The 27,768-nt window shown below is 37.0% G+C and overlaps 1 protein-coding gene across 1 annotated transcript; it reads right to left on the reverse strand.

The window, feature by feature from the left end:
- On the reverse strand, positions 1-27,664 carry HSD17B13 (hydroxysteroid 17-beta dehydrogenase 13). The gene is made up of 7 exons (XM_037830222.1): positions 27,329-27,664; positions 22,387-22,494; positions 21,318-21,449; positions 19,017-19,123; positions 17,113-17,250; positions 14,701-14,817; positions 1-1,696 (listed from the first exon to the last, which is right to left on the reverse strand). The coding sequence occupies exons 1-7, from the start codon at positions 27,536-27,538 to the stop codon at positions 1,606-1,608; spliced, it is 903 nt and encodes a 300-aa protein (XP_037686150.1). The 5' UTR covers positions 27,539-27,664; the 3' UTR covers positions 1-1,605.
- Positions 27,665-27,768: the final 104 nt, after the last annotated feature.

Here is a 27,768-nt window from a genome sequence, read left to right on the forward strand (position 1 = left end):
TTTGCATTTGTTATACATAAGCTTTTATTATGTATTTAAAAAGACCAGAGGATTATACACTAACATGCTGACATCTGGGGAATGGAATTGTGGGGAGTAGGCTTACATTTGCCACTTTATATATTTCTGTTTTTAATTTCTGTAGCCACACATTTAAAAGAATACATTTTAAGGTTTCACTTAAAAAATTCTTAAGGCAAGAAATTAAAGAAATATCATGCAGGAAAAATTATTGCCAAGTAACTAGAAAAAGATCTCAACACACTAGTACCCTGCTCAGGGCAACACAAAGAAACAGCTTGGTCAGTTTCAGCTGAGAAACCTATACTTTCATAGTCAAAGAAACCAGAGCCTAGAGAACCCCAAATCTTGTTTAATCTGCAAGATTGAAATGTATCATCTGAATCCTTGATTCCTGAAAGAGACTCATGGAGATTCATAGATTAGAAATCAAAACTTTTAATTTTATAATTACAGAGGTTATTTTTTAAAAAGAATACCAATATACTTATCGTTTAGTTTTAAATAAATTGTTTTCATTAATTATTTGCTTTTAGTCATTTGTTTTATCATTTGTTTTTAATAAGAACAAGCAGATAATCAATGCAAGAATATTCTATAGTATATATGCAAAATATACAAACCAAATTTAGTAGGAGAAAGATTGTTTTTTCTATCAAAGAAAGAAAAAAAACAAGCCCCAGATTTTTCTCTTTTTTTCGTTCCTCTCTCCAGTGACTCCTCTGACAGGTGTTAAGCTGCCTTGGTCTTTTCCTGTGTTAGCTTTAATTTCTGAACCTCAAAACTGTCTAAACATCTCGGGAACCAACAACATGTGACAACACAAACTATTTAAAAAAAAAAGAGAGGTAATCATGGGGTTAAATTTTGAATACTCCGAGATTCAAGATAGAGTCACCTTTTCTAATGTAATAGTTTTTTTAAAGAGATATTAAAAAGAGGAGGCACATAAGGGTCCATTTTTGGTGGACATAAGACTTACAAGGGACAGAATCAGGTAATTAAGTGCAGAATAGAGTGGCTTTAGTTTGGATTAATGAAGAAGGAAGAGGCTGGAGAAAGCTTCTCAACTCAGAATCTCACTAACCTAGAAGTAACCTGTGTCCTTGGGAACACAGCTGCCTGTTTAATCTTGATCTTTAACTGCCATCTCACACTATGTACTTGCTGATGTTCTGTGGCTTGGCTATGGGTTGGAAAGATACTTTGAAAAACTTTCAAATGTTCCCTGTGCAAATAATCTTTGTGTTTACTCTCAGGGAGGTACCCGTTGTCTACTTTTAAACAGAAAGAATTGAAATAAAATATCTTAAAGAAAATATGACAGTTTAAATGAGTTTGTGTAAGCATAGGTGTTTTTAAGAGGCAGAATAAAAATGGATTTGACTATTAATCTACCTTAATTTTCTTGAGAAAATGGAAAGACAAGGTAATTAATCTCATTCATTCAACTGTGGCTAATGCCAAACCAGTATTTTTAATACTAGCAGCACTGAAAAATGTGAAAGAAAGCTTTGGAACATTGATTCTCAACTTAGATCCACATCGTTATGGTACATACATCTCTGGCTCGAGCTCATTTATTCATTTCATTTTGGTTTTGTGGCTAACCACTGCTTCAAACTGAATATCCTGTATATCCTTTATAGCTGCCAAGGCACGTTCAGGAAGAAATCTGTGTGAAAATAGATGAAAAAATTTCAATTTAAAAATATTTGACAGTAGAATATTTTCCTGTTGTCAGTTAAAATACCCCTAGGATTCCTGCATTTGATTTCTCTCTGTTCTTACCTTTCTTCCTTTGCATTGACTCTCTCTCTCATCTTTTTAATATTCATGGTACAAATTGTATGTGCATATAAAGAAAGCACTGATATATACCGATCTCCTCATCCTCTCATCTGATATTAGTAAAATCTTAAATGGGATCTTATAAGAGCACAGGTCTAAAACTGAAGGTATGGGGTCATTGCTGAAACTATTGATTATTCCTAATCCTAACAGCTTACAGAGAGACACCACCAGACTCTATTCCATCCATCTCTCTTGCATTCCTTAAGCATTTACTGAATATCTATTACACATTCTATAATAAAGTAAGATAAAGTACTTAAAAATTGCTACTGCCTTTAAGGAGCCCATTGTTTAGATGAAAGGCTAAGATGGCCATCTTGAAACAATTTGTGAAAATATGTCACCTATAATTAAAAGTTATAAATTACAGGGAGGATTGATGTGGGCTACAACAAGGAAGGAAAGTTTCCAAATGAGAACCGGGTGTTCAAGGATGGGTAAAATTTGATTAGGCAGATGAAAGGAGGAGAATACAAATGAACATTCTGCAAAGAAAGCCATACTGAAAATCATTTTGGTATTGTTGCCTAATATTTGGGGGATGGAAGATGAGCAAAAGGGCAAGAAAGATCTGGCTGAGGGAAGGACAAAGCTAGGAAGACAACTTGTGTGGACCTTTTAACTACACTCAAAAAGAAATCTTCATGCTCATAATTGCATCTGCTCAAAATATTGTCTATCCCGTTAAAGGAATTAAATGCAAAGAAGATTACTATGTCTGTTGCTGAGTCACAAACCACCAAGACAGCTTCACAATGATACCTAAAATTTTGAGACTCTTGTTTTTTTGCATAGGGATTGTCAGTAAATTGGCATAGTGGAAGTGTGAAATATCTCTTTCACTGAAAGCCTGTAATAGGAAGATTATACTTATTCTCTAAACCTGATAGAATAACTATGTTTTATTTTCTTGATCATATGCATGTCTGCTATGTTTTTAGAAGTTTTCAACATTAGTATGACCTTTTTTAAGCCCTAAGAGAGCAGCAGTTCCATCAAATTTATTGCTTACTGCAGTCAGTACCAAGTCTAATATGGACAAAACTCTTGAGTTGATGTTGCTTCGAGGTCAAGGCTCTCCTTATGCTAAATTGTTAATCTATTTAAGCTCAAATGGAATGTTGAAATAGATACAGCAATGAAGTTTGTTCCTTGTTCTCAAGTTATTCTATTTCAAGTTTGTGCACAGTTCATATGAATTTCATTCAAAAAGGTCTGAGAGCTTATGAAATTAGTACAGTTATCTGCTCATTGATATGATCTAAATTTATTAGAGACTACCCCTCAGGAGAGAGATGAGAAATTATGTTCTCTGGGATAAATAACCCTATTCCTCTTATCATTCCATGTAATTTCTGCATCCCAAGTTTTTAATGTCTGACTTCTGAACGTCTTTGATGACAGTGGCTTTACTTTTATGGTGTTACTTTATCCTTACAGCATCTTTAGGAGATTTCATCACCATCTTTATTATATATATGGGGAAACTGAGGCCACAGATGTTAAATAACTTGTCAATGGTGACAGAGCAAGTAAGTGGTAGAGTGGTTCTTGATCTCAGGTGGAGTTTTCATTCTTAACCACTTCTCTACATTGTGCTCCATTTAAAACTGTCTTTCCTTCAGTTAGAACAGCCTGTAGTAAAGATGTGTGGAATTTTATACCCAGTGAAAATATCTTTCAAAAACTAAGGCAAAATAAAGAATTTTTCAGGCATACAAAAGGTAAAAGAATTCAGCTCAGCACACCTCTGCTAAAAAATTATTAAAAACTGTCCTTGAGGCAAAGGGAAATGATACCACCTGGAAATCTGAAACTATACAGGTGAATGAAGATTATTAGAAATGGTAACAACATGGTAAATATACACACTTTTTTCCCCTTATTATTTAGATCTCTTTAAGAGATAAATGACTTTTTAAACAAAAATAATATGTCATGCAGGGTTTATAACATATGTAAAATAAGATGCTTGAAAACAATAGCATAAAGCCTAGGAGGGGGAAATGGAAGTATACTACTATAAGGTTCTTATACTAGACATGAATATCATTGAAGGTATACCATGACAAGTTAAAGATGCATACTACAAACCCTAAAGTAACAACTAAAATGATAAAAACAATTATAACTAAAACTCAACAAAGAAAATAAAATAGAAACATGAAAATAATCAATTAATCCAAAAGGAGACAGAAAAAGAGAGGAAAGGAACAAAGAGCAGATGAGATACATACAAAATAAATAGCATGATGATAACTTTAATTCTAACTATATCAATAACCACATTAAATGTAAATGGTGTAAATACACAATTAAAAGCAGAGATTGTCAAATTGGATTAAAAAAACAATACTGAATTATATAGCCTACAAGAAATATATATTAAATATAAGGAAACAAGATAAAAGTAAAGGGACAGAAAAGGATATAATAAGTTAATATTAATCTAAAGAAAACCAGACTGGCTATATTAATATTAGACAAAGTAGATTCCACAGCAAATAATGTTGCCGGGGGAAAAAAGGTAGTTTCAGAAATGATAAAGTGGCAATTCATTTGGAGGACGCAACAATCCTAAATGTTTATGCACATAATGATAAGGCCTCAAAATATATGAAGCAAAAACTGATAACTTTAAGGAGAAGTAGACAAATTCACAATTAGTTTGAGATTTTAAGACCCCTTTCTCAATAAAAGATAGAACAAGTACAAGAGAAAATTAGTAAAGATATAGATGGTTTGAACAACAGTATCAACCAACTTGACCTAATTGACTTTTTTTTTTTTTTTTTTTTTTTTTTTTAAATCATCATTTTATTGAGATATATTCACATACCACGCAGTCATACAAAACAAATTGTACTTTCGATTGTTTACAGTACCATTACATAGTTGTACATTCATCACCTAAATCAATCCCTGACACCTTCATTAGCACACACACAAAAATAACAAGAATAATAATTAGAGTGAAAAAGAGCAATTGAAGTAAAAAAGAACACTGGGTACCTTTGTCTGTCTGTTTCCCTCCCCTACTTTTCTACACATCCATCCATAAACTAGACAAAGTGGTGTTTGGTCCTTATGGCTTTCCCAATCCCATTGTCACCCCTCATAAGCTACATTTTTATACAACTGTCTTCGAGATTCATGGGTTCTGGGTTGTAGTTTGATAGTTTCAGGTATCCACCACCAGCTACCCCAATTCTTTAGAACCTAAAAAGGGTTGTCTAAAGTGTGCATAAGAGTGCCCACCAGAGTGACCTCTCGGCTCCTTTTGGAATCTCTCTGCCACTGAAGCTTATTTCATTTCCTTTCACATCCCCCTTTTGGTCAAGAAGATGTTCTCCGTCCCACGGTGCCAGGTCTACATTCTTCCCTGGGAGTCATATTCCACGTTGCCAGGGAGATTCACTTCCCTGGGTGTCTGATCCCACGTAGGGGGGAGGGCAGTGATTTCACCTTTCAAGTTGGCTTAGCCAGAGAGAGAGGGCCACATCTGAGCAACAAAGAGGCATTCAGGAGGAGACTCTTAGGCACAAATACAGGGAGGCCTAGCCTCTCCTTTGCAGCAACCGTCTTCCCAAGGGTAAAACTTATGGTAGAGGGCTCAACCCATCAAACCACCAGTCCCCTATGTCTGTGGTCATGTTAGCAACCATGGAGGTGGGGTAGGCGAATATCCCTGCATTCTCCACAGGCTCCTCAAGGGGGCACTACATCTTTTTTTTTTTTTTTTTTTTCCCCTTGTTTGTCTTTTTTCTTTTTTCTTTTTTTTTTTTTTTTTTAACTTTCCCTTCTTTTTTCAAATCACCTGTATGAAAAAAAAAGTTAAAAAGAAAACAAACATACAATAAAAGAGCATTTCAAAGAGACCATAGCAAGGGAGTAAGAAAAAGACAACTAACCTAAGATAACTGCTTAACTTCCAACATGTTCCTACTTTACCCCAAGAAAGTTACATAATATAGCAACATTTCAGTGAACTTGTTCCTACTACAACCATCAGAAATTAACAGACCATAGTCATTTCTGGGCATCCCCAGAACGTTAAATAGCTTATCTGTTCTTCCTGGATTATTGTTCCCCCTTCCTTAATTGCTCTCTACTGCTAGTTCCCCTACATTCTACATTATAAACCATTTGTTTTACATTTTTCAAAGTTCACATTAGTGGTAGCATATAATATTTCTCTTTTTGTGCCTGGCTTATTTCGCTCAGCATTATGTCTTCAAGGTTCATCCATGTTGTCATATGTTTCACCAGATCGTTCCTTCTTACTGCCGCGTAGTATTCCATCGTGTGTATATACCACATTTTATTTATCCACTCATCTGTTGAAGGACATTTGGGTTGTTTCCATCTCTTGGCAATTGTGAATAATGCTGCTATGAACATTGGCGTGCAGATATCTGTTCGTGTCACTGCTTTCCGATCTTCCGGGTATATACCGAGGAGTGCAATCGCTGGATCGAATGGTAGCTCTATATCTAGTTTTCTAAGGAACTGCCAGACTGACTTCCAGAGTGGCTGAACCATTATACAGTCCCACCAACAATGAATAAGAGTTCCAATTTCTCCACATCCCCTCCAGCATTTGTAGTTTCCTGTTTGTTTAATGGCAGCCATTCTAACCGGTGTTAGATGGTATCTCATTGTGGTCTTAATTTGCATCTCTCTAATAGCTAGTGAAGCTGAACATTTTTTCATGTGTTTCTTGGTCATTTGTATTTCCTCTTCAGAGAACTGTCTTTTCATATCTTTTGCCCATTTTATAATTGGGCTGTCTGTACTATTGTCATTGAGTTGTAGGATTTCTTTGTATATGCAAGATATCAGTCTTTTGTCAGATACATGGTTTCCAAAAATTTTTTCCCATTGAGTTGGCTGCCTCTTTACCTTTTTGAGAAATTCCTTTGAGGTGCAGAAACTTCTAAGCTTGAGGAGTTCCCATTTATCTATTTTCTCTTTTGTTGCTTGTGCTTTGGGTGTAAAGTCTAGGAAGTGGCCTCCTAATACAAGGTCTTGAAGATGTTTTCCTACATTATCTTCTAGGAGTTTTATGGTACTTTCTTTTATATTGAGATCTTTGGTCCATTTTGAGTTAATTTTTGTGTAGGGGGTGAGGTAGGGGTCCTCTTTCATTCTTTTGGATATGGATATCCAACTCTCCCAGCCCCATTTGTTGAAAAGACCATTATGGCTCAGTTCGGTGACTTTGGGGGCCTTATCAAAGATCAGTCGGCCATAGATCTGAGGGTCTATCTCTGAATTCTCAATTCGATTCCATTGATCTATATGTCTATCTTTGTGCCAGTACCATGCTGTCTTGGCAACTGTGGCTTTATAATAAGCTTCAAAGTCAGGGAGTGTAAGTCCTCCCACTTGGTTTTTCTTTTTTAGAGTGTCTTTAGCAATTCGAGGCATCTTCCCTTTCCAAATAAATTTGATAACTAGCTTTTCCAAGTCTGCAAAGTAGGTTGTTGGAATTTTGATTGGGATTGCATTGAATCTGTAGATGAGTTTGGGTAGAATTGACATCTTAATGACATTTAGCCTTCCTATCCATGAACATGGAATATTTTTCCATCTTTTAAGGTCCCCTTCTATTTCTTTTAGTAGAGTTATGTAGTTTTCTTTGTATAGGTCTTTTACATCTTTGGTTAAGTTGATTCCTAGGTACTTGATTTTTTTAGTTGCTATTGAAAATGGTATCTTTTTCTTGAGTGTCTCTTCAGTTTGTTCATTTCTAGCATATAGAAACATTACTGACTTATGTGCATTAATCTTGTATCCCGCTACTTTGCTAAATTTGTTTATTAGCTCTAGTAGGTGTATCGTTGATTTCTCAGGGTTTTCTAGATATAAGATCATATCATCTGCAAACAATGACAGTTTTACTTCTTCTTTTCCAATTTGGATGCCTTTTATTTCTTTGTCTTGCCGGATTGCCCTGGCTAGCACTTCCAGCACAATGTTGAATAACAGTGGTGACAGCGGGCATCCTTGTCTTGTTCCTGATCTTAGAGGGAAGGCTTTCAGTCTCTCACCATTGAGTACTATGCTGGCTGTGGGTTTTTCATATATGCTCTTTATCATGTTGAGGAAGTTTCCTTCAATTCCTACCTTTTGAAGTGTTTTTATCAAAAACGGATGTTGGATTTTGTCAAATGCTTTTTCAGCATCTATTGAGATGATCAATTGATTTTTCCCTTTCGAGTTTTTAATGTGTTGTAATACATTGATTGTTTTTCTGATGTTGAACCATCCTTGCATGCCTGGAATGAACCCCACTTGGTCATGGTGTATGATTTTTTTAATGTGTCTTTGGATTCGATTTGCAAGTATTTTGTTGAGGATTTTTGCATCTATATTCATTAGGGAGATTGGCCGGTAGTTTTCCTTTTTTGTAGCATCTTTGCCTGGTTTTGGTATTAGATTGATGTTAGCTTCATAAAATGAGTTAGGTAGTGTTCCATTTTTTTCAATGTTTTGAAAGAGTTTGAGTAAGATTGGTGTCAGTTCTTTCTGGAAAGTTTGGTAGAATTCCCCTGTGAAGCCATCTGGCCCTGGGCATTTATTTGTGGGAAGATTTTTGATGACTGATTGGATCTCTTTGCTTGTGATGGGTTGGTTGAGGTCTTCTATTTCTTCTCTGGTCAGTCTAGGTTGTTCATATGTTTCCAGGAAATTGTCCATTTCTTCTACATTATCCAGTTTGTTGCCATACAGTTGTTCATAATATCCTCTTATAATTTTTTTAATTTCTTCAGGATCTGCAGTTATGTCACCTTTTTCATTCATTATTTTGTTTATATGGGTCTTCTCTCTTTTTGATTTTGTCAGTCTAGCTAGGGGCTTGTCAATCTTGTTGATCTTCTCAAAGAACCAACTTTTGGTGATATTTATCCTTTCTATTGTTTTTTTGTTCTCTATGTCATTTATTTCTGCTTTAATCCTTGTTATTTCTTTTCTTCTACTTGGTTTAGGATTGGTTTGCTGTTCATTTTCTAGCTTCTTCAGTTGATCCATTAGTTCTTTGATTTTGGCTCTTTCTTCCTTTTTAATATATGCGTTTAGTGCTATAAATTTCCCCCTTAGCACTGCTTTTGCTGCATCCCATAGGTTTTGGTATGTTGTGTTCTCATTTTCATTCGTCTCTATATATTTAGCAATTTCTCTTGCTATTTCTTCTTTAACCCACTGATTGTTTAGGAGTGTGTTGTTTAACCTCCAGGTATTTGTGAATTTTCTAAGTCTCTGATGGTTATTGACTTCTAATTGTATTCCATTGTGGTCAGAGAATGTGCTTTGAATGATTTCAATCTTTTTAAATTTATTGAGGCTTGTTTTATGTCCCAGCATATGATCTATTCTGGAGAAAGTTCCGTGAGCACTAGAAAAGTATGTGTATCCTGGTGATTTGGGATGTAATGTCCTGTAGATGTCTGTTAAATCTAATTCATTTATCAGATTGTTTAGGTTTTCAATTTCCTTATTGGTCTTCTGTCTGGTTGATCTATCTATAGGAGAGAGTGATGTGTTGAAGTCTCCCACAATTATTGTGGAAACATCAATTGCTTCCTTTAGTTTTGCCAATGTTTCTCTCATGTATTTTGTGGCACCTTGATTGGGTGCATAGACATTTACGATTGTTATTTCTTCTTGCTGAATTGCCCCTTTTATTAGTATGTAGTGGCCTTCTTTGTCTCTCAAAACATCCCTGCATTTGAAGTCTATTTTATCTGAGATTAATATTGCTACACCTGCTTTCTTTTGGCTGTAGCTTGCATGAAATATTTTTTTCCATCCTTTCACTTTCAATTTCTTTGTGTCCCTGTGTCTAAGATGAGTCTCTTGTATGCAACATATTGATGGTTCATTTTTTTTGATCCATTCTGCGAATCTATATCTTTTAATTGGGGAGTTTAATCCATTTACATTCAACGTTAAAACCGTGAAGGCATTTCTTGAATCGGCCATCTTATCCTTTGGATTATGTTTGCCATATTTTTCCCTCTCTCTATTAATATCCTTTATTGTACCCATACCGAATCTCTTTAGTACTGAACCTTTCTCCAAGTCTCTCTGTCCTGTCTTTGTTTCTCTGTCTGTAGGGCTCCCTTTAGTATCTCCAGTAGGGCAGGTCTCTTGTTAGCAAATTCTCTCAGCATTTCTTTGTCTGTGAAAAATTTAAGCTCTCCCTCAAATTTGAAGGAGAGCTTTGCTGGATAAAGTATTCTTGGCTGGAAATTCCTCTCTCTCAGAATTTTAAATATATCGTGCCATTGCCTTCTCGCCTCCATGGTGGCTGCTGAGTAGTCACTACTTAGTCTTATGCTGTTTCCTTTGTATGTGGTGAATTGCTTTTCTCTTGCTGCTTTCAGAACTTGCTCCTTCTCTTCTATGTTTGACAGTGTGATCAGTATATGTCTCGGAGTGGGTTTTTTTGGATTTATTCTATTTGGAGTTCGCTGAGCATTTATGATTTGTGTATTTATGTTGTTTAGAAGATTTGGGAAGTTTTCCCCAACAATTTCTTTGAATACTCTTCCTAGACCTTTACCCTTTTCTTCCCATTCTGGGACACCAATGAGTCTTATATTCGGACGCTTCATATTATCTATCATATCCCTGAGGTCCATTTCGAGTTTTTCAATTTTTTTCCCCATTCTTTCTTTTATGCTTTCATTTTCCATTCTGTCATCTTCCAGGTCACTGATTCGTTGTTCAACTTCCTCTAGTCTTGTACTATGAGTGTCCAGAATCTTTTTAATTTGGTCAACAGTTTCTTTAATTTCCATAAGATCATCCATTTTTTTATTTAGTCTTGCAATGTCTTCTTTATGCTCTTCTAGGGTCTTCTTGATTTCCTTCATATCCCGTACTAGGGTCTCATTGTTCATCTTTAGTTCTTTGAGTAGCTGCTCTAGGTGTGTCTCTTCTGGTCTTTTGATTTGGGTGCTTGGGCTTGGGTTATCCATATCGTCTGGTTTTTTCATATGCTTTATAATTTTCTGTTGTTTTTGGCCTCGTGGCATTTGCTGTCCTTGATAGGGTTCTTTTAGGGTTTGTAGACCAGTTGAAGTCCTTATCTCTAATTTATCAGATCTACAGCTTCGTGGAGTACACTTTCTCTAACTAACCAGCAGGTGGCGTCCACGAGCCACCTGTTCTCCACAAGCCAGATCTCCCCTGCTTAGCCTTTTTGGTGAGTGGGGGAGTGAGTCTTGTGGGGCCCAATTGGTGTCCCAAGCTTGCGTGTGTAGTTGGTGTTGCCTGCCCTGTATGTGGGGCGTGTTTCTGGGCAGTCGGGGAGGGGGGGTGGCCCTAACAATCAAATCTCCCTGATGATCCTAGAGTTTTAAAGCTACTGCAATAGTCTAATCCTTCAGTTCAGTCCTGCCACAGTTTGTCTCTGCCACTGACCCACAAGTCTTTGGTATTGGTGTATGGCTCCTGAGACTTGCAAGTGGGCCCCTCTTCCAGGCTGTGCACCCCGGGTCCTCTGTTGAGGGATGACTGTGCTATGTCACAGGTGAGTGCCGTCCCCCCAGGGCAGTTCTGGGCTGCTGGGCTGTGTTGGGAGGCTCCCAGTCTGCTCAAATGATGGCTGAATGGGGCTCTGTTAATTCACACTGCTCCCCCTTCCCAGCTCTGGGACATTCAGCTGAGGTTGCAGGGAAGGCTAATGTCCACGCCCAGTTTTGTGGTGTGTGCCTGTTATTTGAAGCACTTCCGTCACACTGGGTTGTCTGGGGCAGCTCTGGGCTATGGGGCTGGCGATGGGCAGGAGTGTTTCCTGTCCACCAGGATGGTGGCTGTGAGCGGACACCCCCCTTTTCTTGGGAAGTTGTGTTGTTTAGTGAATTTTCTCAGCCACTGGATTATTGCCTTTTGTCTCAGAGCTCTCTTATTTCTGCTCTTGACTTGACGTGCCCAAATTTCAATTCTTTGAAGCTTTCTGTATTGAGCTTCTTAGAGTAATTGTTTTAGAAAAAGCAAAAAGGATTTAAAAAAAAAAAAAAAAAAAAAAACGGCCCTCCTCAGAGATCTAATGGGTTATTGAAATGCTAATAGACAAAGCAACCAGGGCCATTAAGGAAAGGTGCCCTGGGCGGAGAGATCAGCCTTGCTTCGGGATTTGCATATGCGCCTCAAGGCCTGATCTCCGCCCTTCCCCTTTCTGTGTTCACCAGAACTCCAAAAATCCTCTGTTTTTACTTTGGAGCTTCTCGTGTTGTTTTCCTTCTATGCCCGTCTCCTCTCTGCTGGGCTGGCTGCTCTCAGAGTCTCTGGTGTCTGGCCTCAGTCTATCTATGGTTGGAGTTTGAATCAGTAGAATGAGTTTCCGATGAGAGCAGGCACTGTAATTCTCCCTTCTCCTTCCTGGAGCTGACAGCCCCTCCTCCCCCGGGACTGAGCCTGGCAGGGAGGGGCGCGGGTCCCCTGGCCGCAAAAACTTACAGATTTCGGTGATCTCAGCAGTTCCACGTTTTCATGAGTGTTGTATGAAGTATGCCCAAAGACAGATTGCTCTGTGGTGTCCAGTCCACGCAGTTCCTGGCTTTTTACCTACTTTCCTGGAGGAGTAACTAAAACATACAGCTCACCAGTCTGCCATCTTGCCCCGCCTCTCTGACTTTTATACAATACTCCACTCAATAGCAACAGAATACTCATTCTTTTTAGTACACATGGAACATATTCTGGGCCATATAAAAGTTTCAATAAATTTTAAATGATCCAAGTCATCCAATAGATTTGAATTAGAAATCAATAAGTGAAGGATCTCCGGAAAATCTCCAAATATTTATAAGCTAAATAACATATTTCTAAATTGACCATGATCCAAAAAAAGAAATTAAATAGTATTTTGAACAGAATGTAAACACAATACATCAAAATTTGTTGGATGGAACTAAAGTAGTATATAAGGGGAATTTTGTAGCACTAAATACCTAGAGTGGGAAATAATGGTCTCAAAGTAACTCAACTTCCACATTAAAAAAAAAAAAAAAAACTAGAAAAAGAAGAGCAAATTAAATGCAAAGTAAGCATAATAAAGAAAATAATAAAGATCAGAGAGGAAAATAATGAAATAGAACACTGAAAAACAATATAGAAAAAATCAATGAAATAAAAAACTAGTTCTTAGAGAAAATCAATAAAATTGATAAAGCTCTAGCTAGATTGATGAGAAAAAAAGAGAGAAAAGACAAAAAGGGCCAATATCAGAAAGAAGAGATTATGAAAATATTGAAAGGACAGTAAGGAAATATTTTGAACAAACTTATAACAATAAATTTGACAACTTAGGTGAAATGGACAAATTCCCTGAAAGACACACACTACTAAGTAGAAATAAATAGTCTGAGTAGCTTACAACTATTGAAGAAATTGAACTCATAGTTTAAAAATTTCCCTCAGAGAAACCTACAGGTCCAGATGGCTTCACTGGTGAATTCTACCAAACATTTGTGAAATAAACAATACCAATCCCAAACACAATATTCCAGAAAATTGAAAATAAAGGAATATTTTCCAACTTATTCTTGAGACCAGTATGACCCCAATACAAAATCAGACAAAGATATTGCAATGCAGGATTGGTTTATCCTTTGAAAATTAATCAGTTTAATTCACCATATTAACAAATTAAAAAAGAAAACCATAAGATCTTCTCAATATATTCAGAAAAAGTACTTGACAAAAGCCATATCCAGTCTTAATAAGAGCTCTCATCAAAGTAGTAGTCGTTGAGCAACTTCCACAACCCGATAAAGGGCATCTATGAGAAGCCTGGTAGCACAACATTGTGAATGGAATTATCAGTACTGAATTAAAGATTTGAATGTGATTAAAAGGCAAAATTTTAGGTTGTATATCTGATGCTAGTATGAAAAAATCCATGGACCTGTACAACACAATGAACCCTAATTTAACCATGGACTAAATGAACAAACAAAAAACGTACCGCTAATAGCATACTTAATGGTCAAAGATTGACTACTTTGACTTGGACATGACTTGGAAGTCCTTTCTCACCAACTCTATTCAACATTGCCTTTGAGGTTATAGACAATGCAATTAGGCAATAAAAAGAGATAAAAAGCATACAGATTGGAAAGAAGGAAGTAAAAATGTCTTTATGTGAAGATAGTTATTATCTACATAAAATATCTGATGGATTCCATAAAAAAAAAACTACTAGAAATGAATACAGCAAGGTTACAGGATACAAGATCAATATTCAAAATCAATTATATTTCTATATAATAGCAATGAACAATGGGAAGTAGAAATTTTTAAAAGTACCATTTACAATGGTACCAAAAGCAAGAAATGCTTTCAGATAAATCTGACAAAAGATGTGCAAGACCTGTACCCTGAAAACTATAAAATATTGCTTAGAGAAATTAAAGATTTTGAAAATGGAAAGGTATATATTGTGTTCCAAAGATTTGAAGACTCAATATTGTTAATATGTCAGTTCCTTCCAATTGATCTATAGATTCAATACAATCCCAATCAAAATCCCAACAGGCTTTTTTTTTTTTTTTGAGATGTTTTATTCTTAATTGCCTCACCATATTGCTTTTTTTTTTTTTTTTTAACCAAAGATTGGGTGAAGATAGTGGGTGCATTAGAAAAACTGAATCAATCCCTTCTTACAGAATGGGTAAAGCAATAACAGAGGAAATCTGACTGTTTCTCACCAGGGATGGAGAGTTTCAAGGGCAACTTTCACTGCTGAAAGACTCTCCATAATAACAGCTCTATCAGTGTTTTAGTATTTATGGTGTTTTATGCTGTACTTACCTATCTAGTGTTAGATAGAGATTGATATATGATGGAACAAAAATCATTTTCTTGTTGGTAAGTATTCCATCTATCAGGTTTCTTGCAACTGCATCTGTCTCCAGTACAGGCCACAGTCTGTGATTAAAAAGAGAAAAAGATGTTTTTATTAACAAAGGCAGGATAATTAATTTTTCTTTCCATGAAATTTAGAATTAGGATTTAAAATATTCCAGTATTCAATCCACAAATCCTACCACTCTCCATGCCATGTCGGCGCTTTGTTATTGCAATCTTATACTTTCACATCCAGTAGGTGTGTTTTATTGCACACTCAGACAAAGTAGTGGAGAGGAATTAGATGGTAGAGTTGTAGTGGAGCCAGGCAAGAAAGAGAAATGGGTAGGATGAAAACACTTGGCATCTCTAGGGCCTATTGGATGTAAGGAGAGAATTCTACAGCTAGTTATACTTCCCTCCTTGTGGTGATATCTCATAAAGCTGGATTGTTTCTAGGACATTGAATATATGAAATTCACCTCTGATTTGCCTATCCTGCAGTTTGTTGAGAGTCCAAGATGTGTGCACATGGAGTAGCATATTACAATCGGATGTGTGGTCTTGCTTATACTGGAGATTATGTACGTGGTTCTTGACAAGTACATATAACCTCAGGCCCCATGTAAAATGGTCATTAGTGCAAGAGGATAACAGAATTAAAACCTAAATGGATCGAAAATGTTGTATCAAAGTTAAGAGATTTAGGCATGGGCTGTGTTGTGTAGAGAAGTTAAATAGGCAGTGGATGGTAAAACTTCCTTCCCTGAGAATCTGTGGTTTACTGCAGATTATTATGGCCTTGAGGTTTCCATGGCATTGAGTGGCAAGTCAGCAGAGAGCAATACAAACCAATACTTTCCTAAATCATTAAATTATTGTTTTCTGCTTTGCCCCTCCCTGATTTCTCCCATCTAGATCCATCAACCCAGTCTCTGCGACAAGCCTGATATTAGCATCTTGGCATCTTGGCTCTTGCCTAGGAAATTCAGAATCCAGCACCCTAGGTAAGACAAATGGCAAATCTTTAGTGTGGCCCATGTCTGGCTCCAAGGTTGTCCCCAGGTCCCCATACTACAGAAACACACTATCCTTACTCTTCTAATCTGTTGTGCCTTCTCCACTATCTGGCCTGGTACTCTTGGCACAGCCCCTTCAAACTACACCTGTGTGTTTTCCAAGAGGATTTTAATAGAGTCCAATTTACTATCTAGAAAACTGAGCTCAGGGCCCACTTGTACCTCAGTGTTCTCTCAGATACTGCATTCTTGTTAAGTTCCTATGTTCCAGCATTGTTAAGAGTCCTTAGGGCTCCAGTGCCAGAGAGTGAATCTAGTTCCAGAGACAACATAGGTAATTCAGAGTTTAAGCATCAGTAGCCTCAAAAGAGGTTGAACTTAAAAGGAAATTTTTGATTCTTTTTGAACAAGTATACTTAGGGCTAATTCCCTTCCAGTAATAACTTGGTTTCAGATTGGCAAGCTTAGTATATTTTGTCAAACTGCATCAAAATATACAGTTCGATTCAGGCAAATTTGTGAAACAGGTAGCTTTATTTTATTTAGGGCCCACACCAGAGACAAAGTTTTTAAGGAAATTCACATTGACTAAGGGGTTAGGGACACAATTTATTGTTGTTCCTAGGGATGTTACGCATTTGTAAGAAGGAGAGGGTGATAATGGTAATCACAAGCATGTGGTTATATTTAATATATCACTATTTTCCAAACCTACCTCCAGAATAACCTAAGATATTTGTGTAAAAAAAAAACAAAAACCTTCTTGAGTCACATCCTAGCCCACTGAATCAGAACCTCCAAGGGAAGAGCCTGAGAAAATTGATATTTTATATAATCATTGATGATGATCCTTAGGATCAGGCAAGTTTGAAAAAGATTGGAGTATTGTTAGCATTGTTGTTAGTGCTGTGGAAGATATAAAAGGAGCATATACCCATGGCTTTCTGTAGACGGTTATCGCTATTTGAGAATGAACCGCTCATAGGAAAAGGAGGATGTTAAGTACCATTCATTTTTGAGGGGTTGTTTCCAGGAGTGGAGACTCCCATATTCCCTTCCAACACACATTTCCAGCCCACCCCACACCACATTCCACTCACTCTCTGCACCCAGTGTGTGCTGAACCTTCTACACAGACACCTTATTCGTTGGCAGCATATCACTCCTACTGAACCCCTAATATATTTTTTCTTTCACCCATTTAACATCATAATGAAAACTTAAACATTAGTAAGAAAAAAGTTTTCCTTTTTCAATTTTTTCCCTTTCCTCGGTTGACCAACCTTAAAACTTCTTATATAGTTTACATATCAAGCTCTCATGCCAGATTCACATCCTAACTTGATTCTGTAATCACCTTGTGCTTGGGTTTTTGGTGAACCCAGTATTCACAAAAACTGGGCAGACACACGAAGTTTTGATACCAGTTTTTCCCAAGGTTTCAAGCTCTGATGTCAGGGCTCTGTGAAAGCCAACAGCAGCAAATTTGCTGGAACTGTAAGACAATTAACAGCCATCGTTATCTAAGGGAAAGTGAAACAGTTTTCAGCTTTCAGTGAGAGGGTCGTGTTGATTTTATTTGAAAAGAAGTAGAAGTCAGATCTCCCAAATCTACTTGTGATTTTTCTGAGAAGATAAGTGGGCATTCATTTTCATTTACAATTTCTTATATGATTATATAGAATTCTGAATGTGCCAATTCTTAATTAGCAATGAGAATAACAGAACATCATAATACTTTTATTGACAGGTTTAATGCTTACTTTTCATCATACGTGTTTTCTTTTAATCTTCTAACTCTTTTCTAATCAGTTTTTATCACTGCTATTGTTTTGAAAAATACGAAATCAGGAAAAACAGTTTTAGAAGTATTACATAACTAATATCTGTGTTGAGAAGCTTCTGTAGGACTCAGCACATCTCTCTCTTGATAACTGAGTTCATCGTTTCTCTCTTGACACTGACTACCTGGTCTCAGAACACTCCAGATGGTGTGGTTGATGGTGTGTTTTTGTGTGTGACCTTCAGCACATCACTTTTTCTTCTTCCTTTGATTGTCTGATCTTTAACATGCAGATAATCAAAATATAGGACTGTTTCAAGGATTAAATCAAATGATAGATGCAAAACTGATTTATGTGTAAGGTTCTATATAAACGTTATTTTAGACACAGATGACAATGAAGGCAATAATGTTAAAGGCTGGTTGCTTTCTTAAGGGAAAAGATAAAAGGGAAACTATTATTACATTGTGTTTCCACATTGTTAAACATTAAAACAATAGTAAATGCTAAATTTCTGCAATTCTTATTTGTATTTTAAGATGGTACAGACGCAGGTTGAAACAATCATATGTGCATGCAAGGACACCTCAATCTACTTTGAAATTTAACTGTATCCATCCATTGCATTCAGTGACAAAAATAATTTGGCCTATGACTAAGTGTAGCCTTGGATTTGTATGTATAAGTAAATAATAAATCCACCAACTACTCACTCACACACCCACTACCGTTACTCATGTGTTGGCAGTTGCGAAAAGAACTGGCCAAATGTTAGCAAGTTAAATTTCTCTTGAGGTTGCTAGAGGCATAGGGAAGCAAAAGAGATGCCAATAGAAGAGTATACAAGAAAAGGACATATTGAAAATAGTGTCTCCTTAGAGCCTCTCACCTTCTTTCCTTTATATTCTTGGTTGGGTATGGAGTGTGTTACCCGTATATTTTAATCAGGCAGACACTTTCTCTTGCTCTCTCTCTTTCTCCCTCTCTCTCTCTCTCTCTCTCTCTCTCTCTCTCTCAGACATACACACACACAAATGTATGCATACACACACAGCCTTTCATGGCACCAGCTCACTGGAAAACATTTTAATTCAGGGGCCACTCTGGTTGGCTTATTTTGGGCAACCAAGCCTTGACGTAGATTTGCATTCCTTTGGACTTCTGTATGTTTCACTTCTTAGTCTGTGGGTGTCCTATTTCTTTTATCAACATCTATTCATTCCAAGAAATGATGGAAACATGCCGGCATTATTGTTTACTTTCATTGCTTTCTACAGAAGAGTTTTCAGAATCTAGAAATATTTTAATTATAATTACAACAATTTCATTGTTTTAGGAGGTCAGTTTTTAAAATCTGTTCTAAACTATTATTTAAATTCAGTAAATCCAAATTACTCTGCTATGAGGATTGGGATATAAAGGCTAGTAACCCTTTAAAATATAAAAATACATAGCCCTGCTGGAAATAAATACTTACCAATATGGGATGAGATAAGCAATCACTCCATGGCCACACACTGAAGCCACTGTGACAATGTGGCCGTGATTTCTCTCCATCATTGGTGGAAGAAGTGCTTTTGTGATCTTGAGGATCATTGCAGAAAGAAGGAAAACAATAACACAGGCATTACATTTCCGAATCATGTAGTTTTATCTTTGTTAAGATAGAATGACATTTGAAACAACCTGTGTGATGAAATACAGTATATGCCAAGATCATACAATTACTTCTATACATATGCTAGAAAAGAAAAAGACAAATATTTTATTGGTGTGAGCTGGCATTGAGTGCCAAGAACCCATCCTAACATACCCCTTCTTCTCTCCAGAAGGAATCAAATAGCTTCTTTTCAGATATGCCATGTAAAACAATGCTATTAAGGGAAAAATGAAGAGTTCTCAGAACCAAAGGAATTCCCTATGATAATCTCCTATCATGTAATGTTTTGGTTTGGTGCTGTATCACTCTAATTAAAAGAGTCAAATCTTGTGTGCCAGTATCAAGTTAGTTGAGTCAAATAAGCTAAGAGCTCTATATTGACCCATAATCATAATGCATCATGATTAGGTTTAGCATCTCCCTGTATGAAATACTGAGCATTATATATTGGTGTTATAGCAAACAGAATGTATTTCTATTTCTCCAAAGCTTTACTGTTTTGTGAAAAATATCAATATTTTCTATGAACATTTACAGACCCACAATATGAACCCTGTGCAATTTCTTGAGAGCCAGAAATGCCAAGCCAACCCACCATTGACTTCCTGATCCATAAAACTGTGAGAGATAATAAACATTTATTATTATATTAAGCCACTAAGTTTTGGTGGTATTTGTTACAGTTACAGATAACTAATATATGAGGACTCCATGAAGTTTGGTGAGGCTGAGGAAGGTAGGAGGACACATATCTTTTTTTCTTTTCTCTTCCAGAATCCTATTTGTCCTATGTTCTCCACTAACACTGAGACACTGGAAGACTGATTAATATAAATTCTCTCTACAAAGGAAGTTGAAATTGATATTTCAGTCTCCCATCAATTTTAAGAGGTCTGCATAGCCATATTTCTAAGTTTCTGCGTCCCATGGATCTAGCACTTTAGAATATTCTAGAGTTCCATCCAGAAGCGTCCCAAATGCCTGCAAATATCAGAGTAGTGATTTCCGATGTCCTTTCAGTTCTAAAATTCTATGAAATGAGGTCACAGTTGAAGGTACACTATATGTATTTCCTCTAAAGCATCAAAATGATGTACATTGACAACCCTTAGCAAGAGGGTTAGCAAACCTCCACCCTCAAAGCTTTATAGAAAGAGGGTTACGAGGAACCAAAGTTCTGCTATTAATTCCTAGTAGTTAATTTGATTTCTGAGTTAAAAATATGATACTATTTCTGATTCTTGATCTCTTTGTCTCTTTTTTTTTTCCCCTCAGGTAAGATTTTTCCAATTTAGACAGATTGACTCCTTGCCCACCCTTATCAGCCTTCATTACCTCCTCTACTTTCCACTGAAACAATTCTGGCTCATATTTATTGAACACTGTTCTAAGTACCTTACAGGTATTAACCCCTTGACTCTGCCAACAATCCTGTGGGTTAAATGCTATTACGTGCATTTCATATAAGGAAATGAGTCTCAGAGAAGTTAAATAAGTTGCCCTACTTTACACCATTATTGGTCAGGAGTAGAACTCAGGCAGTCTGACTCAGAGCCTGCCCCCTTAACCACTCACTATAACTTTAATTTTTAGCTTTTTCTAGGTTCTTCAAAAAAACTACTTTAAAAAAAAAAGATATAATGCTTTTTGCAAAAAATTGCAAATCTTACAGAAGTATGTATCTCAGTAAGTGAAAGTTCTTTAAAATCATATCCCCTCCTCAGATAAACTCTATTAAATTTGGGATATTTTGAATATGATTTTAGTTTGCATCATATGGACTTTTCCAGAATTCCCTAAATTGTGCTAATTGCAATATTTAGGGTTTTCTAAGTTGGGCTTTCTGCTATTTTATTCATTCCACAAACCTCTGTGGGATATGTGCCTGACAATACTGGTGGATGAGACAGACTGAGGAGCTTACATTCTAGAAGGTTTTTCCCCTTGAACTCTGTTCTTCTGTCACAAACTCTATGGCACTTCCATCAAATTAATTTGATGATTCTTGATTGAAGTGGCCAATCTCCCACCCAGAAAGATGTGAATTGAATTATGAACTTCGTGGACTTTAAGGGGAGGTGCCAGATGTGCACAAACAGAAAATTTTCTGATTCATACCCAAAAATGTGCGAGGATGTTGATCTCAAATGTTTTGGTAATCTCTTCATCCTTGGTACTGAGAAGATCAGCTGGATATATTGTCCCAGCATTATTCACTATGATGGTTACATCACCCACTTCTTTCTTCACCTTTTGAAATTAAAAGAACACATACATTTGGTGTGTTATAGAAACTCCAGTGTGGGGGCTGGTATCATCTGGGGATTCAATTCTTTATTCTACCTGATGGGGTCTCAGAGTTCAGGCAGAAAAAAGTTCTAGCCCAAAGAGCAGATGCAAACAAAACACTGTCACAAAGGTGGGAATAACTGCTTTTTTTTTTAACACCTAAATTTCAGTTCTCAATATATCATGGACTACAGAATCTTACTTATAAATAAAGTGAAATTAATATTAGTGCTGATAAATTGATATATAAATTCTGACCATTTTTAAAGTGCTGCTTGTGTAATCCTGGTTCCACCACTTACTAGTTATGACACCTTAGGCAATTGGCTCAAACCTCTCCTCAACTGGCTCATCTGTAAAATGAGGTTGATCTGGGTTGTTGTTCAAATTAAATTAAATAATGCAATAGTTTACCAGAGTGCTTGGTCCATTGTGAGCACATGATATTTGCTCCTTTTAAAAATCGTATTACAAAAACTATTAATATTACATTTTCTATAAAAGACTAGATTACTATCAAAATAAATAAAATCCCACAAAGGAAATAATTAAAAGGAGGGTTAAAAGGGAATTACTGCAAAAGTAATAGGACTAAAAGCATATTAGAAGGTGATCCATTTTCCCTGGTGATAATTCTTTTCTCAGTCACCCTGTGCCACTGCTTGAACTCCTGATCAGATTGAAATTGACTAATGCTATGAAACAGTAATAAAGGGCAAAGCTGAGTGGATTACATGCAAGGAATAATGTATATATCATACTTTGTCACATAACTACCTCAGTTAGCAGGATCTAAAATCTAACTTAAATCAGACAGTCATAATAGATCTTTTCATTTTCCAAGTCAGTGACAGTGGGCGCAAAATCATCGGAAGCAATTTATAACCTAAAGTCTCACCTGGTTTACGGAGCTGTAAATCTCTTCTCTGTTACTGCAGTCTACCACAAACGCATGCGTGGTGGCCCCTAGTTCTCGGCATTGAGCTGCAGTTTCCTCAACGCTGTGCTATAATTGGAAAAAAAAAAAAAAAACAAATTAAGAAAGATGTAGGTTGGGTAGGGCTGAGGAATGGGGGAGAAAGCATCGAAGAAAGAAATTTTTTAGAAGATTATAATTCATGTCCAAAAAGCCTCCTTCTTTTAAAGAAAATTTCGTGAGAGACTGATAGCGTAATTTGCAAGTCGATTATGCCTGGCTGCTCTGCCAGGGAACATTCCTGTAGGACGTGTTTTCACCTCTTTGTTTTGCTGCACTCTGGACAGCCATTCCACACCAGGTCAAAATAAAAAATAAAAAAAAGAAAGAAAATTCCTTCATGTTTTATAGCTTTTCATCATGGTTTGGAGGTTTTTTAAAAGAGACTACCCTCATAGCTTGAAGAGCTGTCTTGAAAAATAATGTTGCTCTTTGCAGTATCATGGAAGGGGATGTATGAGTGTGGAGAAGAAAGGAAAAGTCAACAATTCATTTTGCAAACATTTTTTGAGCAGGAACTATGTAACAGGCTGTAAAGTGCTAAGTAGCAATTCTAGAGTAACAGTGATTTAAAACTATATATTCTCTTACGACCTGGAGCAAACAGTTAAAAATATATCTAAGGTAATGAAACAGAGCTTTAATCCCCCTTGACATGTTCTTCAGGCTCTCCAGGCTGAAGCTGACTGCTTAGCATCCTTGTTCTGGCAAAAAAGACAGGTACTAGATACGCAAATGCCCATGACTAATGTGGCTCTTACATTAATAAGTTTGGCACAGTGTTAACCTTAAATATGGTAAAGGGCAAAGTTAAGTTGTTTCACAATATCGGTCAGCCTCAAACATTTCAATGAACAGAACTATTTCCTGACCTAGGTTCTTGGTTTAATGGAATCTGGGGACAAACTAGTATACTTTGGATTATGCTTTTAATTGTGATGATCAGTCAGTACGTTTTTATTTCATGTTGTACAAATTGGTTCTTGATTCTGTTCAAATTCCTTGTCATCCTCAATACAGATGGTGGCTCTTAAGATAGCTAATCAAAAGGAAAATGAGCTAGAAATGGGACTGCCTCTAGTGGACCAAGACTGAAAATAAAAACAATAGATACTCTGACTCAGAGAGAAGGCTGTACCCATAATCCACTCAACTGAGTAAGTAACTCCACTCCAAGGGTCTTAAATGTAATTGAACAGCCACCCAAAAAACCTCACTGCAATCAAGAAAGGAAACAAACATGAAAAATGATAAGGAAAAGGGAAAAGGGAACAAATGACTGACTGAGATTACTCCAATGCCTGAGAAGAAAATAAATCAACACTGGTGACTGAAATGTTTTGGTCATGTTCCAATTGGAAACATGACCAAAGAGGGGGGGACACTGTTAAGTAAAATAAAATGGCTGCTTGCATTGGGTGTTGCCAGAAGGGGATCTCCTTCCAAGAAGGGCTTTTCCAGAGACAAAAATCGTTGACCTACAGGGGTTTTCCAGGGAAATGGAACACACCCTACAGGGTTGCTGATAAGCAACACCTAATGGTAAAGCTAGTTTTGGTCCAGAAGACATAGCTTATCAGAATGGATAAGCATACCATACTAATCAATTTATATCTGCTTCCATGTGAAATGGAAACCTAATGTCTACCCATCAGAACCTTTTCTCGCTTGTGCTGTTCACTCTATATGAGCTTCCCAGTTCCAATCCCTTGGCAGAGCTCCCTTCTGCTTTCTGAATGGAATGCTGCCTGACTCATGAATCATGCAATAAAGTTGTGAGATCCTAATGCAAGTAAACAAACAAACAAACAAAAACAAAAACCATATACCCTGCCCTTCTTATTTTTCTTGATGATTTTGAGTTATTCCTCTAGGAGGGAAGGGGAAAGAATGACTTTCATAGGGAGACAAAATAACTCCTCTTGGGGATATAGTATATTCTTCAGGTGTTCTGGAGTGAAAATGGGTAAGGACCACCAAATGGAAAACCTCTCACAAAACTCTGGAACATGGAGATAGAGCAACTTACCTTCAGCCCAAATTCAATGACCTCTTTCCCAAGATAAAAAGGCCCTAGTGTTTCTTGACCTGAATTTCTAGAAAAGTAAATTCTTTTCAGAGTTTTGACTTCTGTTGACTTTTGCAGAGAAGATGATTGGGTTTTTAAAATTATTATTTTTCCTTTTACAATGTGTAAGTTCTTCTCTGCAATGAAGAGGCAAGATACCTGAAAAGCCTTTGTATTCGCTTATTGGAATGTCAGTGATGTCGCTGGAATTTGGGGTGACTCCTGAATAAGTAAGGGGTCCAGTGATTTCCCTTACCAATGCTGCCTCCCTGGGGTCCTTGGTATTTCACCACCATGGGCTAAGACCTTGGAGCAGCAGACTGAGATCTCAAAGACCAGAGCCTAACAGAGGTTGGGACCCTTAGCCACAGAGCCAATGCCCCTTCACATAGCCTCTTGGGGAGGGTTGCAGGGGAATAAAAGAGACAGGACAGGAGAGCCTTCCACTGAGTTAGGTTTCAGCTGGCAGTGTGCTCACTGCCAGATTGCAAGACCCATTACCAGTCTTTTGTCTCTAGTTCAAGGTCAGTACAGAGCATTAGTAATGAGAGCTTTCATCAGACAATTTCATTAAAGAATTGAAAAATCTTCAGTCTTATAACTGAACCAGAGCACTCCTGGTCTTTTTGTGTACACAAAGCGCACGCTTTAGCTCCAACCGCAGTGTGCATTGTTTACTCCACTTCTCATAATGTTCCTAAAGCAACAGTTTAGATTTAATGAGGGCCAAAGTAAAGCAAAAGGCAATAGGTACCTTCCCATTTCCTGTGATATAGGAGATCAGAGTTGCATTTACAGCTTTAGAGTGTATCACTTAATACCTTAAATGTTTAAGTATAAAATTCAAGGATTAAAAGGACCTTGTGAGGTTTGGCCCTTTGAGCAGAATTTTACTGAAATTATTTAAAATATAACTTCTTTCTAATTTTGCTCTTCTCTTGTCACTGGAAATTTCAAAATTAAAAAAAAATGCAATAAATACCATTCCTTTCCCCAAAGTCAATGTCTGGAAAGAAATCTACGATTAGATTCATGAATGTACAGGCATAACTCAGAGATACTGTAGGTTCAGTTCCAGACCACTGCAAGAAAGTGAATATTGTAATAAAGCAAATCATACTAATTTTTTGGTTTCACAGTGCATGTCAGTTATGTTTATACTGTAGTCTATTAAATGCGCAATAGCACTATGTCTGAAAAATCAGTGTACATACCTTAATTAAAAAATATTTTATTGATGAAAAATGCTAATCATCATCTATGCCTTCAGCAAGCCACAATCCTGGTGGAGGGTCTTGCCTCAATGGTGGTGGCTGCTGACTGATAAGGGTGGTGGTTGCTGAAGGCTGGAGTGACTGTGGCAGTTTCTTAAAATAAGACAATGATGAAATTTGCTGCATCAATGGACTCTTCCTTTCACAAGAGATTTCCTTGTAGCATGTGATGCTGTTTGATAGCATTTTACCCACAGTAGAACTTCTTTTATAATTGGAGTCAATCTTCTCAAACCCTGCCACTGCTTTATCAACTAACTTTATGTAATATTCTAAATCCTTTTTTTTTTGTTATTTCAACAATGTTCACAATATCTTCACCAGTAGTAGATTCCATCTCAAGCAACCACTTTTTCCCTAAAAGCTGCTCCTCATCTGTTAAGTTTTATCATGAGATTGTAGCAATTCAATCACATCTTCAGTCTCCACTTCTAATTCTAGTTCTTTTGCTATTTCCACTACATCTGCAGGACACTGAAGTCTTGAACCCCTCAAAGTCATCCATGAAAGTTGGAATTAACTTCTTCCAAACTCCTGTGAATGTTGAGATTTTGACCTCCCCCCATGAATCATGAATGTCCTTAATGGCGTCTAGAATGGTGAATGCTTTCCAGAAGGTTTTTTATTTACTTTGCTCAGATCCATAAGAGGAATCACTTATCTGTGGCAGCTATAGCCATATGAAATGTATTTGTTAAATAATAAAACTTGAAAGTGAAAATTAATCCTAGATCCATGGGCTGCAGAATGACTCATTGCACATAGATTTTATTTAACACATGTCATACTTACCATGCACCAGGCACTGTTTTAAGCACTTCAGATAGTCACCCATTTAATCCTCTTGACCAGGGATTGGCAAACTTTTTCTGTAAAGGGTCAATGCTAAATATTTTAGGACTGTGAGAGGGGAACACAAAAGATTTCTATGGCATATTCTTTCTTGTTTGTTTTGTTTTGACAACCCTTTAGAAATGCAAAAAACATGCTATCATAAGTTGTGACAGGTGTTCCACACCAAAGCAGAATGTTGGTAGTGGGGTGGTGTATGGGAATCCTGTATTTTATGCATGATGTTCTGTAGACCCACAGCTTCTCTAAGAAAGGAAGAAAAATAAGTAAAAACATTCTTAGCTCGATAGGCTGCCCCTGGGCCAGATATGGCCCATTGGCTATAGTTTGCCAACCCCTGTTCTTGAACTTCCGCTGAGGTATTGCACCCATTTCAGAGTTAAGAAAACTGAGGCAGAGAGAAATTAAGTGACTTGCACAAGTTAAACAGCATGGCTTCTGAGCCTGTGTTAGCAACCTGTAAACCATGGTATAAAAAATCTCTGCTTAGGTCTCAGTTATGTTCCTTTCATCTAACCAATCTGATGCATAGGTGGAATAAGGTTCCAAGAAGTTTGTTTATCAAACAGTTAAAAAAATAAAAATACATAGATAAGCAGATGCTAAGACAATTTTTAAAACACCTGTCTTAGTTATGACTTTAAGAGAGATAAGCAGATGAATCTATTACCTTATTAATATCCCACAGAACCAGTCTGCTTTTCTGTTTTGCAAATTCATAGGCAGTCAGCTTGCCTATCCCATGTCCAGCTCCAGTAATGAGAACTATCTCCCCAGCCACAGATTTTCTCCTTTGGGGAATGAAAAACTTCACCAGCGCCTCCAAATAGGAGTAGATGATGGTGATCAGAAGAAGGAGGAGATGCAAGACAATGTTCATGGCTCCCGCTATCTACTCTTCAACTCCGGCTAAGTCCTTGCCAGTCCTGGGAAAGAGATGTCCTCTGCACAGAGCTCCAGTGAAGAGCTGTGTCCCACTTGCTAATGGGACTGGCAGAGATAAGTCAAATTTGGAGGCGGGCCTTGTCCTTGTGTTCTATTGGTTTCGATACGCCTCTATCTTTTGAAATGATGCAGTTGCTATGATCACTTGGCAAGGGATCCCGAGAG

The sequence above is a fragment of the Choloepus didactylus genome, chromosome 3 (assembly GCF_015220235.1).
Source record: "Choloepus didactylus isolate mChoDid1 chromosome 3, mChoDid1.pri, whole genome shotgun sequence".
NCBI classification, from domain to species: domain Eukaryota; kingdom Metazoa; phylum Chordata; class Mammalia; order Pilosa; family Megalonychidae; genus Choloepus; species Choloepus didactylus.

Excerpts from the sequence above, each read along its gene's own strand:
- HSD17B13 (XM_037830222.1), bottom strand. The coding sequence starts at position 27,538 with ATGAACATTGTCTTGCATCTCCTCCTTCTTCTGATCACCATCATCTAC. Across the intron at positions 19,124-21,317 it reads ACATCCTCGCACATTTTTGG|ATCACAAAAGCACTTCTTCC; the intron begins GTATGAATCAGA and ends ATGATCCTCAAG. Across the intron at positions 1,697-14,700 it reads CTCTATCTAACACTAGATAG|ATTTCTTCCTGAACGTGCCT; the intron begins GTAAGTACAGCA and ends ATTTTCACACAG.